Genomic DNA, 19,214 nt, shown 5'->3' on the forward strand with positions numbered 1-19,214 from the left:
AAATACCGTATTTCCTCAAATACCTTCTCAATTCATTGCCGGGCCACAGCACAAATAGCAGCAAACAGTTAAGGATAGCTTTCACGGACAACACACAAATAGATGAAATCGTGAATAGGCGGGAGTTCAGTGTGATATAAAAAAAAAAGGCTTTCAAATAAACCTTACCCATAACAGCCATCTTTTCCCATTTTCACATGAGTAAACAAACCCTCTCAAACACTATTTGCGGAAATACGGTATTCGAAAATATTTGGCAAGAATCTTTGCACCCTTTTCTCCACATCTTCTCCCGACCCCTACCTCGGTCATCTCCACCGTGTTGGCCAGCATCTCCTGCAGGGCACGCACCGACAGCGACTGCTCCAGAATAAAGTTGCATATTGCCAAGTCTGGAGGCACCTTCTGCAAACAAAAAAACAAAAAAAAAGAAGGCGACACCAGGTTGGAGACAGAAGAAGCAGAGCTGATGACATGAGTCACATGACTTGACATTAGGCGGACTTAGGTCACCAATCACAGGACTATTTATCTATTTATTTATTGATTGATTTATATAACCACTGTTTTTATCCAGGTAAAAGGGATTTGATCATATAAAGTATCCATCACATTTTTTAAAATGATCATATTTGGATGAATAAGGTGAGTTTTATTCATCATTGCAGGGTGTCATTTGCGGCCGACATTTGGAAAGGCGATCGGCGAGGTTAATGAAACTGCTGGAATATAAAGTGCAGATGATAGTATGCGTGGTAAGCAGGAGGCCAAGATGGGGCGGAGTCTCGCCAATTGGCCTGGGGAATTGCTTGGCTAAAAAGGTATCAAAGACTCAACATAACTTTGTCTTGAACTAAATAATTGAAACTTTTGACTACTTATAGCATTTTTCAAGGTAGTGTGTCGTTTGTTTTGTTTCTGAAAGAAAATGAACGTGTTGTGTTGTGTGCACAAAATTGGCAGATTATCAGCAGCGATGGGAATTCCGTCCCAGGGACGGAAAGGTCCGTCCTTCCGTCCTGCATGGACGCCCATTTTGGGGGCGGAGAACAGAGGACGAGAAGTTTTTTAAAAAGACTAAGCAAGGACAGAAGTGGGTTTTCGTCCTTCCTGTAATCGTCCCTAACCGATTTCAACACCGAATGAGGTCTTGTGTCGGGTTCTTTTGAAGAGAAAGACCGCTTTTCTCTTCTGCAATAACGCGGAGCCGTCTTTATTCACTGATTTTTTTTTCTTTTTCATGTGCGTTCCCCGCAGTAACATTGTACTCATAGTCTGCCCTCTAGTGGTTCAGCATATGTAATACCTTGGATTATGCCACAGGACGCCCATTTTACTGACGATTGACAAATACGCCCAGCCTGTCTTGCGTGCGTAATGCTGGATAATGTATGGGGCGTAGGAAAAAGTTGGATAGCAATTTTGTTTTGTAACTAACAGGTACTATTGAGTACATACCTTATTGCTTTGCATGCTAAATATGTTCTGCCTGGAACATCTCTAGAGCGTAAGACTCGCTCCAAACTGTCATTCATGGTTGACACTTAAACAGTTGTAAACAATTCAATCCACTCACAATACTCCCAGCCGGTAATTGGGTGTGACTACGAAATTAGCCAGCTAATGATCTTGAAATAATGTTTATGACTTATGAAACCTCTGCGGTTAGCCTCTCTCCCAACATCTTCATGCACAGATGCTTTTTTTCTTTTTTTGGGGCGTGGGGGACGGACTGTTGAAATAGAAAGACGGAAGCGCATTAAAAGGATGAGGACGGAGGGACGATGACGGAAGGGTGCCAAGGTCACAGACAAAGCACAGACTGGCAAAATAGAGTAAAGTGCCCATCTCTGATTGTCAGACATGAGATTTATGTGGCTCATTCCGAGCTCAGACGCAGCAATTAAGCCTGATTTCGACCCGAGAGACGCGCAGCAGACAAACATGTCTGATTAAGAGTTATCTTGTTTGCAGAGCAAGCTTCGTTACCCCGAGTAATGTGACATTATCAAAGATTGCCGAAGTGGTGTCTAAGAACCACGACACAGAAAGTCTGGCCTGTCAGAATATTTAGGTTTTTTTTTGTTTTTTGTTTTCAAAATAGTGTCCTATCTGTAAATAGTCCTACCATTGATTCCTTGTCATTGGCCAAAACTAAGACAAGAGTGTCCTTCAGTGATGAGAGACTGTCAGTGTGGCCACTCGCCCGGTCAAAGACACAGAACGAATTTCTGACATCTAACATAGCAAGGGCTATGAACCACAAAAAAAAATCTTGTAGTCTGGTAGTTTGGTATTGTGGAATCAGCTGAGAGGATTCTACTACGTGAGTCATTAGTTACCTGGGCGTTGGACGTGGTCTCCAGGAAGCAGAGGCGGTTCCCGAAGCCCTCGCAGGACAGACAAAGTTTAATCTGCTGCTCCTTCAGGATGGAGGCAGTGCACTGCAGGACCACCTGGTCATCCTGCACATGTCAAATACACAAACATTATTTACTTTATGGTACAGTAAATGGGCTGTCTCTTGTATACACCAGCGCTCTTCTACCTCGGGTACTCAAAGCGCTTCACACTAGACCTCATTTACCTACTGATGACGCAGCATCAAGAGTAACTGGGGGTTCAGGATCTCGCTCAAGGATACTTCGACACAGTTGCAATGGCCGGGAATCGAACCCACGCTACCACTGAGCCTTGCCGCCCGCTACTTTACACACTTGCGTTTCAAAAATGTTGAGACACAAGTGGAAAAGATCCATTCTTCCACTCGTGTCTCACAAAGATACGACTGGTGCCTCAGCCTCACCACAACAACTGCAGTCAACGTTCTGCACACGGGCGCTGGTTTTCACCTGCCTTTCATTTAAATATCTTTACATTTTAAACACAAAATCAGCACCCACAAGTCATCTCAGGTCTGATCATTTACATTGCGTATGCTAAAATAATAATAAGGAAATGTTTACAACTGCCTATATTAATTGTTAATTGTAATTATCATAAACTATAATCCCAAAACATTTTAATATTTAGATTTATTGAAGTTAATGTCATTTCAAACATGCAGTACAGAAAACAAGAACTGAGAAAAAAAATCTGAAGTATGAATATCCCAAAAAAGAAACACCATAAATGGACGGATAAATTCATTTAAGTTTATTTCAAACATGCAGTTCAAAAAACAAAAACAGAGAAAAAAAATCAACAGTGTCACTATCCCAAAATGAAACATCATGAATGGAATGAATGAATGAATTAGTTTAAGTTTATTTCAAACATGCAGTACAGAAAACAAGAACTGAGAAAAAATATACAGTATAACTATCCCTAGGGGAGAAACGCTAATCGTTTTTTTGATGTTTCGTTCAGCATATTGAAAAGATTCTCAATCGATTAATAGGTATTAATAATCGATATTTAAAGTAAAATTTAAAATAAAAACTAAAAGCATGCAAGTGACTAAGTGCGTTTGTACATCAGATGTCTGTGCTAGGCTAAGCTAATACGTGACAAGATGGCGGAACAAGCCATACTTCTTATGAGCGCTGCCAAGTCAAAGTGTGCAATATAAATCCTTGCTCTTCCTTGAGTTTTTTGTTTTTAAAAAGATACCAGTGTTTTGCATGGACTATAAAATGTAAGCCAATGCATGCAGTGATGCATCGGAATCGAATCGAATCATAGGTCTCTGAATCGGAATTGAATCGAATCGTGGGGTACCTATATCCCAAAATGAAACATAATGAATGAATGAATTAATGAATGAATGAATTAATTGATTGATTCAAGTTTATATCAAACGTACTACAAAAAAACCAAGAACTGCATAAAAAAACATCTACAGTATAAATACACCAAAATGAAACATCATGTACTGCTAGTCCAAAAAGGAGTAGGAAGATTTCTAACTTATTTAAATCCTACCCCTTCACCATTACATAAGATAAAAATAATATTCAAGAATTGGAGTCCAGAATACATACACATACCAAAAATAAAAATGCACATACAGTATGGTATGTCACATATAAACGCATATTACATACCACATATATAGCGACACCCTAATTTGATGTCAAACGTCTATTTATACGGCGAAGACTCTCCTTAAAGCTGAACTCTGCAGGATTTTGCCCCAAAATATCTTTTCATTTGACCATTTGTGACTCACACATCTAATAAATAGCAGATTAACATTTTAGCTGTTCACAATATTCTTGCAAACCTCTGTAAAATAATTTTCGCGCTGGAATCGAATCTGGTTCGAATTTCCCACGCTCTTTCTGCGGATATGACGTCATGCACGTTCTCGTCGTTGTGTAACAGAAGCTATTATTTCGCCATATTGGATTCTACATTGGCTCAGAAGAAACCGCCATCCCGCACGCCTCAGACACCCACACTGTAAGAAATGTCTATGATATGAACATTAATATGTCATAAAATCATGACATAAAAAAACTGTAATAAAAATACCAATGTATATTTTAAAGGAATATATTGTGAAAAAAACAGAACAGTTAATAATTTTATAGTTAGTATATGTGGAAAGGATCATATTTCCTTGTAGAATTGATATATTATTGTATTACAAACATCGAAAAATTTTAATACTTAAACCTATGCAATACAGTCAAAAGTATTAAAAATGTACAGCTTGTTATGTAATGTGTTTTAAACTTTGCTGTATTTTTTACAATATTATTCTGGCAACCACAGCCGGCAGTTTTTTTTTCCCTAAAAACAATGTTGTTGTTTTTTCTTACAGTGTACAGTTTCTCAGGGGAAGGCAAAAAAATTGGGAAACCATGACAAGTGAAAAAAAAAAAAGATTAAAATTTGCGAGTGATCGACGCCGGGCAAGAAGTCGGGTAAACGGCGATTTTGCATTTGAGCGGTTGACAATACTGAGATGGGCCTTGGGTTTGAAAAGCGACGCACAAACGGCTTTCTTTCTCATATTGGCATATTGTCATTTAGAAAGAAAGGTGTTGTGTTGTCAATTCCAGCCTCTGTTCTGAGCCTGTCGATCGCACTCGTACGAGAATGTGCATCGTGCACGCGAAGAAAGGAGTGTGCAATTTCATTTTTCGGATGCAGGTGGAAGTAGCGATTAGAAACTCAAAACCCTGGAGTGCAGCTTTAACTTCCACTAACAAACCAGGCTAAACTTAGCTCCTCCTCATAGATTGAAGTCTCCCACTCCAGATGGATCGCTTCACTGTACTTCTGTACTATTTAATTACGATTGATTTAGTTTCAGTTTATTTCAAACGTGCAGTACAGAAAACAAGAACTGAGAAAAAAATACTATTTACTACACCAATCAACCTAATAGACATGGATTTGGCGACATCTAATGACATGATAGGGTCTTACTGGAACATCAAGCAAATGTGAATGGATTTCAACCAAAAGGAGAGAATCTGTTCTGGAAAATGTAAATTGAATTTGTGAATAGCAGCCCGCATCCCTAACTGTATATAGGAAACATTTTAGATGAGGAAATGTTGTGGGATGAATTTATTCTCTCTTCCATGGAGTAGAATGTGTCACATAGTTTGGTTCTACTGTTTTGTTTTGTTTTTTGGGGACATGTGGGCGAAGGAAGGAAGCAAAGTGTGTCCACGTCCCCAGCGGAGAGCTAACAGATAGTAATTTGACTGGTGCAAAAGACAAGCGATAAACACTCCCTCCCCTGTCAAACCCCAAATGACACTCGGCATTCTCAGCTGTTGCCTGCGCTCAGCCATTACACAAGCAAGAGGATCCGCCACTTAACCTGACTCACGTTCCTCTCGCCCACTTCTGCTCAAATTTGTCGCATTTGTCGCTCTCGGATTTGGAGCCTTCCACCCGTGATTCTGCATCGCAGGGTTTTGGGTACAGCGTCGAAGCGAACAATTGCATGTTTATGACGCACGTGAAAATGGAAAGTGACTAAGATGGGTGTCCTCGTAAAATCTCAGGCCTTTGCCAAAGAGTGTCCCCTCTCAACCACCCGATCATCTGTCTCGCCTCAGCCCCAAAATGTCTGCTCGCCTCTGGAGTGGAGTATTGCGCCCACACACAACAGCAACATCACTAAAGACATTCTAATGTAACTACAGTGGTACCTTGACTTACAAGTGACCTGACTCACGAGCTTTTCGAGATACGAGTCGGGGCCCTGATGATTTTTGTCTTTTGAGGTGCGGATAGTGTTGTAGTCAAGACCGCGCCAACCGAGACCAAGACGTTAGCGAGACTAGAAAGTATTGAGACATTGAGACAAGACCAAGACTTTTGGAGGTCAAGACTGACACAAAATCACACAAAAAAGCAGAAGAAAATGACCAGTATCTTTTTTTTTTTTTTATTACTGTATGTTTGCAACAAAAGCTAATTCTGCTGTTGTTTTTTTAAATACCACAATGAAACAAATCTCAAATCAGAGAAAAGTTATTTCACTACAAATTATACAGTCATACTCTTTAAAACTGAGTTGTCCTGACAGCCATGAAAAAGGTCAGGCCTGGTTTCGACCGGTCTTGATCAAGTCCGAGTAAAAATGTCTTCGATACCGAGAAGGGACCGAGACCCTGAAAAAGTGGTCTGAAGACCGGTCTCGAGAACTACAACGCTAGTTGCAAGCAAAAATTGCCATTCGTAGGTCATTATAGCGACCTTGAAAACAAGCAGCAGTTTGGCAGTTTTGACAATTCTCCAATAAAGAAGCTTTGAATTGTTTATCGCCACTCCCAGCTGATGTTTATTGTAAACCTAAACAGAAAACTAAGAGAATTACCTGTTCGGTATTTAATCAAACCACATAACTTGTGTCCCTTAACGCTAACACACAAAATGCAAAAGAGAGAATATCAAAACTAGCATCAATTTGACGGCAGTTGTAACCAGAGGTGGGTAGTAACGACTTACATTTACTCCGTTACATTTACTTGAGTAAGTTTGGGGAAATTTTGCACGTCTAGGAGTAGTTTTAAATCACTACACTTTTTACTTTTACTTGAGTAGATTTGTGAAGAAAAAACTGTGCTCTTACTCTGCTACATTGAACCTGTTACTTAAATACACTCCGCGTACGTACGTGTCTCTCTCTCTCTCTTCCTCTGTCTCTCTCTCTCTCTCTCAGAGAAAGGCACATTTATTTTGTCAGACACCTGCGCCAGGCTCTACCATGTGACTGTGTTTCACCAATCAAATGTAGCCGTATGGCAGTCTCATCACGTGATCATATTCAACTTCAGCTGTGGGAAAGAGTTGTTTGAGGGATGACTGTATAATAATACTCAGGCATATACAGTCGATACTCTTCGAAAAACAACCAATAGTACTGCATATATTACTCAACTGCTGTGACTGATTCATTTGTTTATTTATTATTGATGTATTATAATTGCCTCTAGTGGCCAAGACATGCACACCAGAAGGTGCAATACATTCATTCATCCATCCATCCACTATCCAACACAACAGCCATTAAATTATCATAATGTACACACTGTTAAAAGCTTTACGTTCTATTGATTTATATTGCAACTACATGTTTTTATAAAGTACAATACTGCCCAGTCAGTATTATTTTTAACTATAACTTGAGCCTTACCAAGCCACTTTTTAGAATCCTTTCAATGGGTGGTATCAAATGAAGTGGAAGTATCTAGCCTGGTAACAAAAAAAAACAAATACCTAGCCAGTATTGGCACATGCAGTGGTGGGAAATAAAAGGTACCAAATTTAAAAAGTACTTCTTATTGTACCAGAGTATCTTTTTGACACAAGCATTTGTACTGTACTTCTGCTTAAAGGGGAAGTCAACACAAACATTTTTTTTTTCAACAAACATTTTCAACATGTTATATGCAAGCCCACTAGTTGAAACAGGGCATTCTGATAAATATTGTGTTTGTGGAATAAGTGTTAATCCACTCGTTTTTAGCCATCCCTGGGGGCGGCCATTTTGTCTTCTGTTGACTGAAAATGACATCACAAATGCTCACAACGACCAATCACGGCTCAGATTCAGGAAACAGGTCAGCTGTGATACCTAGCCAGTATTGGCACATGCAGTGGTGGGAAATAAAAGATACCAAATTTAACAAGTACTTCTTCTTGTACCAGAGTATCTTTTTGACACAAGCATTTGTACTGTACTTCTGCTTAAAGTAGAAGTCAACACAAATTTTTTTTTTTTCAACAAACATTTTCAACATGTTATATGCAAGCCCACTAGTTGAAACAGGGCATTCTGATAAATATTGTGTTTGTGGAATAAGTGTTAATCCACTCGTTTTTGGCCATCCCTGGGGGCGGCCATTTTGTCTTCTGTCGACTGAAAATGACATCACAAATGCTCACAACGACCAATCACGGCTCAGATTCAGAAAACAGGTCAGCTGTGATTGGTCGTTGTGAGCACTTGTGATGTCATTTTCAGTCGACAGAAGACAAAATGGCCGCCCCCAGAGATGGCTAAAAACGAGTGGATTAACACTTATTCCACAAACCAGGTTAGGTTCAAAGAGTCTGTTACTGCAGCAACTGAAACTGCGGCCATTTTGTCTTCTGTAGCCGTGATTGGTCGCTGTGAGCAGTTGTGATGTCATTTTCAGTCGACAGAAGACAAAATGGCCGCCCCTAGATATGGTTAAAAACAAGTGCACTTTGCTGCTTAATTTATATTCCACAAACACAAAATTAATCAGAATGCCGTGTTTCAGCTAGTGGGCCTGCTAGGAACATATTCTTGAAAAAAATATTTTTGGGTTGACTTCTACTTTAAGTACAGAGTATGAGTACTTTTTCCACCTCTGGGCACGACACATGACCACACACACATCACCACGTTGTATGGCGAGCGCATCTGCATCCGTGCAGCTTCGACCTTCCAGCAGTCCCAGCGAATGAACGTGGTCCAGGTTGACCACGTGTGAATCTGGCACGGAGGCCGTGCAAACTCTGAAGCTTAACTCACCGCTTTATTAATAGAGGCTGCCTTCCGCATTTGAAGGTTGACACTTTGCGGCGGGCCAAACACACACCCTGATTATTTGATAATCTCACCACGTTCGAAAGGGCCGAGAAGTTACAGCGTGAAGGTCAGGATGTCCGGGTTATTGCCCGACTGACCCGTTGGGTCTGCACCCACCACACACACACAAACACATTCTACGCAGAGCACAACAACATGGTACAGAGGGCGACTTGAGTCAGATGACTTGACTCAAGTCATACGCCAATTTTAGGACTTGGGACTTACTTGGCTGAAATCTCTGAAAGTCTTGACTTTACCTTGTTATTCATGAGTTTGTTTAGATGAAGTTAAATACAAAAGGGGCGCCGATCTTAATATTTCCAAATGGCCATAGCCAAAGTGTCATATATTGGGAAATGTATCCCCCGCAAAAATATACCCGTTGCCTTAAAAAAGAGCTGATACCCTGGTAAGAATGATGAAGGTTAGATAGATAGTACTTTCCTTTGACTGTTCTCAGTCTCTATGAGTAAAGTTGATTCATCAGTTGGGCTTCCAAACCCAATTTCATTTTCTCTGGACCAACAGGCACTCTGTTGTAGACGTGTCGAAGTTGGAAGATGGAAACGCTAACGGTAGCCCGTTTAAAATGCTAGGCGGACCAGAATATCGGCGATTACTATTTGGTCCGGCCGGACAAAAAGGCGGATGGAGGGACGGCGGAAGGGTACCCCGGCTGCAGGCAGAAGGCGATAAACGGACCGGCAAATTTTAGTAACATGCCCAGATCTGTGAATGCCTGATCTTTTATCTTCATGTGTGGTGTCTGTCTCTAGCTAAACAATCTTTGAAGATTTGAAAAATCCTCTCGTGTGTAGCAGGCCTTACTACCAACTCTGCGGGATGGACTTAAATACGTGGACCACGCGGAGACAATTTGATTAACTGACATCCAAAGCCTCACATGTAAAATCCTCGAATGGAGTAAGAAGCCAGCGCCGTGCACGGCAAGTTGTGCCAAATAGTCGTGACACACTATCGGCTTCTCACTCTTAACAAACACTATCGTCAAGCTTGAGTAGGTGCACTGGCGCATTTTACAGTGCCCATAAAATCTAGAATTTTACAGGAAAGTCGCCGTTCTGTATATGCAAAGAATGGAGGGGACAAAATCAACCAGGAACCTTGCTGATAGCTTAATGCTAATTAGCATCTACATCTACTGCATGTTGGGGTGCTTGAACCCTTGAAGCAACGAACTGAAAATCACTGGTGCAGCAACATCATGCACACTGACGATATCACGATATAATATTCTTTGCGTCGAACAACATCAGCGCCGCACTGATGAGTTGCGATAGGCATTGAGGAATTACTCTGAATTCAACTTGAGTTCTAAGCAGGACGTGCCCCGCTGCAATATGATTGGCTGCTCTATCCATGCAGAACTACATGCAGCATCCAATCATGACGGCATCGAATTATCTGATTGCGTAATTTTATGTCACCGTGTGAAAGCACACACCTTTTGTTCTGTGTAGAAGGTGCTCACATAAATGGCAGATCTATGTATATGCCAAATTTTGAAAGAGTTTGGTAACAGATTCGACATTAACTTAATGGATGGTTCAAAACAAAACCTGGAAATGACATTTGTTGCCTTATACACATCATTTGTGGAACACGGGTGCTGTCAAACCAAAGCGGATTGCAAAAAAAAAAACTTTTTTTTAAATAAACCTCTCTTTCAGATACAGTAGGACAAAAGAATGTAAAAAAAAAAGCACAGCACTACCAGTCAACCCCCACCTATTTTAATATCTAAATTATATTCAATTGTTTTGTGGTCATAGTTTGTGGTATATTTCTAGTTCAAATTATTAACAGAGGAGGTTACAAACATAATGTTTGTTTGCCTCTGTGTGTCCTGTGATTGGCTGGCAACCGATTCAGGGTGTCCACCGCCTACTGCCCGAAGACAGCTGAGACACTCCCGCGACCCTTGTGAGGATAAGCGGCGTAGATAATGGATGGCTGGATGGACATCTATTACTCATCTGTTTTATAGTAAGGAACTACTGTATTGAGCAGTGGTGCATCATACTGACAAGGTTGTGCTGTCTTTAAAACGCAAAAAAAATCCATAATGGAATTGAAACAATGTTACCGTTTCTCTTTTGAAATGAGTCAGCGTGCAGCATGATGCGTTCTGCTCGCTTTCTCTCTTTGCTCCACAGCTCTTCCCCCGTGCTACAGGCCTCAGCCCTTCACTCCACTCCGACTATTTTCGGTGGCTGCACCTGTCCAGATCACGTTACCTCCTTCTGCTGACCAGCAGATACTTGGCCGGCTGGCTTCAGGGGAGATAGCAACACGTTTTAGGAGCACCACTGAGCTCTTGACAACCAGTTAAGTCAAATGTATGACAATTGACGAGAAGGCCAATCAATCAATACTTGGTACTAATGGTGGAAATTCATACAGTTAGGAAGCTCAGTTCTACCCAACATGAATAGGATGAAGAGTAGAGTGGGGGCAAACATAAAATATAGAAAAAGACAGATATATTATACTACTGGAAAACATTTTGAGAAATATTCAGAAATAAACACTAGTGAAGAAAATTACAAAATGTTAGAAGAAAAATACAAAATGTTAGAAGAAAAAAAAATGCAAAAATATCAGAAGATAAATATATCAATATCTAAAAATAAAAATATTACGCAGAAAATATTTCTCAAAAATTTGAAAGAATTATCAAAATTTGAAAATGATACAAGATATTATATAGAAAATATTATATGAAATGCAAAAATATTAGGCAAAATATTTTATTTTTAAAAAAATGTTTGAATAAATGTTTAAAATTTAGGGGGGGTAATAGAAAACAATACATAATATGGGACAAAAATACAAAATATTATATAAAGGATACATAAATATTGGGAAAAATGACCATGTTTAAAAAAGATGTAAAAATATTAGACAACATTTAAAATACATCAAATCGTTGCTGTCCTGTGAAAAGCACTTACCGGTACAGTATATCCTTTTTTTTTCATGTATTTTATTTTTATGCGAATGTGGTTTCTGTGTTAGAGACACCCCATTAACATGAACATTTTCAAAAATTACAAAATTGGACATTCGTGCTTTTCACAAGACAGCGACGATATATATGAACAGAGTTGAGATAAATATAAAACATTAGAAAAAGACAAAATATTTAAAAAAAAAAAAAAATTCTGTGTAAGATTAAAATACTAAAATATAAGGCAAAATAAAAGAGATAAAGGGTAAAAAAAACAGAAAAAATATTGGATGGAAAACGGAACATGCAGCATACTATAAAAATACAAAACAATATATGAAAAATAGAAATACTTAAAAATTACTAATATACTACATAAATACCACAATGTGAGTGATTTTTATACAGACGATGAATAATACAAGCTACTCAACAAAAATGTAAGCTACTATGCTATAAATACACAAATATGGCAAATACAACAAACAACATACAATTACAGTCAAAAGTTAAAATAACAACAACTTTGAAGCTAAAAATAAACATTTGATAAGATGCACAATCTTATACAAAAAATACCCAAATATTTCACAAAAACAAAAAGAAAAAAGTATTGCTGCCAGCTGGGCAGCCTTCCTTCCAATACGTTTCGCAGCACCATAACACATGCAGTACACTTAACTTGACTTCTTCTCTGTCTGAGTCACGTCTTCTTTGTTCTTGTGGTGTACAACCTCTCGGACATTTCCCTCTAATTTACTCCATTTTTTTCTTCACATTAACACATTACAACATAAGACAAAGACAATGACCTTCAAACACCCCCCCCCCCAAAAAAAATTGCAAAAACCAAACAAAAAACAAATAAAGCGATTTTTGCCAATTTTTCACTCTCTTTATAAATTAAACAAATACCCAAAGGACAGTCAAATGTTCTGCCTATAATTCATATCTTTATTGTTCTAAGTGTAAAGAAACCAAAAAGATAGTTAATATTATATATTTTTAAATTAATCTGCCGATTAATTTGTTATCAGAATTTTATTCTGCCAAAAATCTAGATCAGCAACCACCGTAAAGAAATCCACGTTAAGTCGAGCCCTAGTATTGATTAGCTTTAGTAGGATGCCTCCCCAATTAACCCTCCCCCTAGTGTCAGACAAGAGAAGACCACCTGTTTATTGTGTAAATGACCAACACAGACGCAACAACAGGTGTGCGTGCGTGTGTGCGCGTGTGGGAGTGGGCGTGTGTGTGAGCGTGTGGGTGTGTCTGCACGTGTGTCTCTGGAGTGTACATTTTCTGGGCTCAACACTTCTCGAGCCCCACTTTGCCAGCAAAATCCTCTGGATCAAGCCGGCATTCACATCTCAGTCAAATTCTTTTTTTTTAAACTGGTCATGCAACACAAGAGAATCCGAGTGATGAAGACGAAATGCCTTCATCACACAAGGGAGGAGGGATTGGTGGTGGGAATTAAACACCACCAAAAGGGCAAGGGCAAAAAGCCCTTCAAATAATGCAAGATATTCGACAGAAGTAACAAATATTAAATGGAAAACAAATACAAAAGAGTCGGACTAAATATGAGATGAAAACTACACAAAAAAAATATGAGTATGACTTCCTCATCCCTTCACTGGTCCGCCACAAGAGTTATATAAAAGAAAAAAAAGAAAAATCGGCTTTTACACGTCATCCTTACGCTGCATCACTGCAGAGGTTTTCCTTCCAAGGACTCCCACAGAATCGTAACTTTACTTAAACATAATCATCATGTGTGCTCCTAATTACTAAAGGAATTAAAAAGGTGCCTATTGTTTTTTGGGTTTTTTTTAAGTCCAACTTTTTCCAAGAAGGGAAAGTCTAAAGTTGGATTCTTCCACACTTACTTTTTCTTTGCAAAGCAGTTTTTCTAATCCATGACATAGGTAATTTGAGGAGCAACTTTCAAATTTGAGGATCAATTTTTTGCAGGTTAATCCCATAGACCTGAATCAAGGGTTTTAAGTAACAATAAAAATATGACAGATGAACAATTGTCTTGTTTTTTATACAATCAAGCGTTTTTATTTCTTAAATTCACATTGTGCATAGCATCAAACTGTATTTCTTGTCTAAAAACATTTTCAGTGAGGCAATTTCAAACACAAATGTAAATTTCAGTTTAAACATAGTATTTCTGAATGTTTGTACGGTCTTTTAGCGAAGCTAAATAAAAAAAAAAAAAAGTTTTGTTGTGAAGACCCTCAAAAGTCAAAATCATAACTCAGGACTCTATTGTGAAAACAGATCCAATAACATTACTGACATTATAAATATTTTATAGTTTATACTATATGAATACATTAAGCTTATAGGCCACTCCTCCTGGCTGACGTACGATGTAACGCTCGGTAATTCATTTCCGGTTTCGGTTCTGGACAGGATTACTGTGGTTTTGGAATTTTAATTATAGTTTGTTTTTATTTCATTGAGAGTTTTGCTTTGTTTTAATTTAATTAGTTTTAATTAGTTTTCAGGGTAGCTTTGTTATTTTTTATTAGTTTTATTTTTTTCAAAAACACTTAGTTTCAGTACCAGTTTTCCTTTTTTTTATTGTTCTACTTGTGTGCAGGCTATAGAAAACACCATGGTAAGGATTGTGTAGTATAAATTCAATAAAAACAATATTCTAAAACATTTTTATAATACAGGGTGCAGTTTAACAGTCCACAGACTCTGAATTACAATAAGTTCAGCGCATAACGCGCATGCATTCACCATAATGAAATAAAGTCAGAATGCTTCTTTCCTCGCAGTCCCTTTGTGACGATACGTGTCAGACAGTGTACTTTATCTGCCACCATGGACGCGACGATTACTCAGGTATGATGTAAGTAGCACCGAGCTTGCCTCGATTTCCAACTACGCTCGCCGCCACATTATCGGGCGTGCGCCCAGCAAAGCTTTTTGGGACATCCTGGCGGTTGATACTCAGTTTTGCTATTCAAGGTGTTTTGATGCACATTGTGCACATCTGTGATACAAAACCGCTTATCTCGAACCTTGAATGCCATTCATTATTGTGCTGACCCTCAAGCTAACTCTGTGTATGGTGTGAAAACTAGCATAACTATGAGTTGATGACATGATGGTTTGAAGCGGAATTTAGTTCAAATAATCATCATAATTACCGCAGCCTACACAGGGAGTTTGCTCGGCTTTTTTTCGTCACTTGACGTTCCGCACTTAACGGAAATAACAGTTTAGTTGGGACGCCCATTGCAGCCCAACATGGCAGCTCCCTGAGATCGATGAAGAATGATGAAGGATTCTGTTTAATTCTTATTCCATGAACACAATATTAATCAGAATACTTTGGTTGGACTAATGTTGGCATGCACAGCGTTTTTTTGCAAAAATCACATTTGATTTCAGTTCCCCTTTAAACAGTTGAGGTGTGTCACTGTAAAAACTTTCCAAAACACCAAATATTATTATCCTATTATCTGGGCTTTGGTGCCATTTAATGAGAGTGACATATTTTCTCCAGGTACTCCAGTTTCCTGTTACATTTCAAAAAACATGATTGGTATGTTAATTGATGACTCAAAACTGTCCCTAGGTCTGATTGTGAGAGTGACTGTTTATTTGTCTATATGTGCCCCTCAAATGGCTGGCGACCAGTTCAGGGTGTGCCCCGCCTACTCCCCAAAGACAGCTGGGATAGGCTCCAGCACACCTGCAAGCCTAGTGAGGACAAGCGGCCCAGAGACGTGGGGCTACAGCTTGCGCAGTTTGCATACTTACGTACTGATACACAAACCTTTCCCAGGAGATGCTTGTAAGGTCAATTTAAAAATGGTGTTTACACATACACACGCACACCCCCACACACACACACAGATACGTCCCAATAGATGCTAGCAAGTAGGCCACTGGCTGCTCCGGCGTCTCCCTCCTGGGTGCACACTTATAGTCACACACTATAAAAAGAAGCTTCAATTATAGCCTGAAACTCAAATACAACTTGAATGTGTCTTTCTCGGCCATGTGAGGTATACCGTGCAAACAGTGACACAGCTTTAACGTTCAATAGGAAAACGATAAGGCTGCTGTAAAGGCTCCTTCATCGCTCAATGCTTATTGAGCAATGACTTGGCGGTCCGCTCGGGGCGCGCGTCACAGGAGCGGCGGGGAAGGCAAACAATGGGAGAGAACGTGGCTGAAGCAAGTGAAAGACTGAAGTGAAAAAATACGCCGACATCATACAACTCAAAGTTGTGGCTGCATTACGGTAGCACGGATGGAACTAAGCCGGTGAAGGACTTTGCTATATGCACGAACTGTCTCATAAAAATAAAGTTAACTGGAAACACGCCGATTATGCGCAGCCACTTGTAGCGGCATCACCCAGAGCTAGGAGCAAGTCAACAAGTTGGATTTGCCTCCTGTCCAGACCAGTGCCGGTTCTCTACTGCAAGCAAAACTCCCTTTTAATTCTCCCAGGGCCAAGTCGATCACACACGTCATCTCTGTGTATATTTGCAAGGATCTTCGCTCGTATAGCGTAGTTGAGAATGATGTTTTTCCGCTACATGATGGGCACTCTAGAGCCACGCTACCAAATACACAGTCGAAAACATTTCACTGAGGAAACAATTCAAGCTTCGCATGCGGAGAGCAGGGCTCAAGTGATGAAGGCACTCGAGTCGTAAGAGCGAGTGGGCCTTACATGCGATGTCGTCAAGGGTCACGCTGTCACACTTCATCAGCGATTGGGAACCCAAACCATATGTGCTTCAAACCCGTGAAATGAATGAAACCCACACTGGGGCGCACATTGCAGAAGTACTTCAGAGAGCAATGGATGAAGTGGAAGATTGACACGAAAAAGCCGTCATTGGGAACTGATAATTCACTTTTTGTAGCACACAATTTCTGAAGCATATTAGTATTAATATTGACTTTGTTGGATTTGATATTTCTTATTTAAGTTATTTTTCCACTTTAAATTTGCAGGTAGATTTGCACTTTCCAGCAATGTTACACAGAAATTGTCACTGTTTAGAAACAGAACAGAATGGGAATGGTACTGACAGGTTGCACTATTATAGTGTTTAGGACACTAATTTGTTGACAGAAATGTTGCAATAATAAAGTGTCTCTGTTAAGAAGACATGTATTTGTTTACAAAAATTTGCACTTGAATTGAATACATGCCCATAGCTGACAGCATATGAATGACATCCCCTGATCCTAGCCGCCAGATTGCAATAGATTGAAGACAATACAAAGACTGGTTGCATCCATTTAAAACTAAGCAATTGTCATTGTGCTACAGACAGTACAGCAAATACAGTGGGAAATACAGTCACATGATACAGATTTTTTTTTAAAATGAGGATAGTATCAAAAATCAAAAGAGGACATGACGTCAACGCTAATGAATAACATGCAACACGTTTAGCACAACTATCCCATCACCAGCTTAGTTCTTTAGTTCCCTCGGTTGACGTGAAATGAAACACATGAAATTTGAATATGGAGGTACGACACATGCGTGCATGTTTCTTGACATGGATTATTAAAGCTATTGCGACAGCACCGGTTGGCTAATGGGATCATACTTCTATATCAAAAAGGTGTAATGTCAATCAATGGCTGCATTCCCTGTAAAAATGCTATTAACAAATTATTAACATCCATTTCGGTTGTTCCATTCATTTGATTGGAATGTTAATTGCTGGACTGATTTAAGGCATAGGTTTGTTTCCAGCGCTGCCGATTCATTTACTTTATTTAAAAGACTCGGTCCATGTGAAGTCAGGAGAAACAGCGGACTAAGAAAAGGCCTCCCCTCATCCAACTCTAATCAACACAAACATTGTCTGGAGCCTTTCATTCATTTAGAAGTGTGTCTAGTCAGGGGCTGAAGCGGTAGAAAACAAAGTTTGGACTGTGACATGCTCGCATGCCATATTGTCACACATCTTATGCAATGCTACGCAACACAATTGACATTTCCCAAAATGGATCATATGTAGGTGATATTTTCCACAGAAACCTCACAATATACAGTTTATCGTTGATATTATTCCGAGATTATTATCATGGCCACTTAGTGAACAATAAAAGAAACTGGCTCCCATTATTAAGATATTATACACCATGTGACAAAGATTTAACCAATACAGACCACTGCGGTGAGTTCAAAGAGTGTCCAGACTTTGCATCCCCTGAACTCTTAACCCCCATGGCGTCATTGAAGTGCACCACTTATTAAAAATTCATAAAAAGCTGCACTCTACTTTCATCCCATCGCCAGTTCCAGATAAATAAAAACAGACCCTGTTCAACATGCTGCTACCACAAATGCTTGACTCGAGTGTTGTGTTGGTGAAGGGATCATACTTTTTGTAATCATGGCCAAAACGCTTAACCCTCGTTAACAAAATCGTTTAAGGCAAGGCAAGGCAGTTTTATTTATAAAGCACATTTCATACACAAGGCAACTCAATGTGCCTTCACACAAGCAAAGACACAACACCTACAAGCATTTACAAACACAACAGTAAACAATATTTCAAAAGCAAAGTAGAGAAAACAAAAGCAACCAACAAAACTACAACATTTAAGCACATTAGCAGAAAACTTAATTTTATTTTTAATTTAAAAGTAAAGAAATAAAAGTGGGTTTCTAAAACATGTGAAAGAATTTTTCCAAAAAAAAGGAAGATTTAAAATTGTCTAGTGGACCTTAATCAAAGGTATGAGAAAAAAGCAACGTTTTTAACCTGGATTTAAACGTGTTTACACTCGGGGCTGACTTCACTTCTGTTGGCATCTTATTCCATTTGTGTGCAGCGTAACAGCTAAATGCAGCTTCACCATGTTTACCTTGAACCCTCAGTTCCACTAATTGACCCAAGTCTGCAGATCTCATAGTTATGGGGGTTTACATTCAATCAGACCTTCTTTCGTGTCTTCAGGACCCAAACCATTCAGTGATTTATAGACCAGGAGCAAAATTTTAAAATCTATTCTACAGTTAAATGGGAGCCAGCATAAACCTTTAAGACTGGAGTAATATGTCCTGATCTCTTTGTTCTGGTAAGAACCCGAGCTGCATCGTTCTGAATGGGCTGCAGCTGTTTGATGCTCTTTTGAGGGAGACCAGTAAGAAGACCGTTACAATGCATGGATAAGTTTCTCCTGGTTTGCTTG

General features: G+C 39.3%; 1 protein-coding gene across 10 annotated transcripts in view; it reads right to left on the reverse strand.

Moving 5' to 3' along the window:
* ryr1b (ryanodine receptor 1b (skeletal)) overlaps nucleotides 1-19,214 on the reverse strand; it is a 121,551-nt gene that overhangs the window by 98,553 nt on the left and 3,784 nt on the right. For all 10 annotated transcript variants that reach the window (XM_086036382.1, XM_086036375.1, XM_086036381.1 and 7 more), the window contains exons 3-4: nucleotides 2,343-2,465; nucleotides 304-405 (exon numbers count right to left, since the gene is read on the reverse strand). In XM_086036382.1, the coding sequence (XP_085892508.1) occupies nucleotides 304-405; nucleotides 2,343-2,465 (225 nt within the window). The remainder of the gene's footprint in view (nucleotides 1-303; nucleotides 406-2,342; nucleotides 2,466-19,214) is intronic.

Source organism: Filicampus tigris, chromosome 7 (genome assembly GCF_054856515.1).
Source record: "Filicampus tigris isolate MCC_2025a chromosome 7, RoL_Ftig_1.0, whole genome shotgun sequence".
NCBI classification, from domain to species: Eukaryota; Metazoa; Chordata; class Actinopteri; order Syngnathiformes; family Syngnathidae; genus Filicampus; species Filicampus tigris.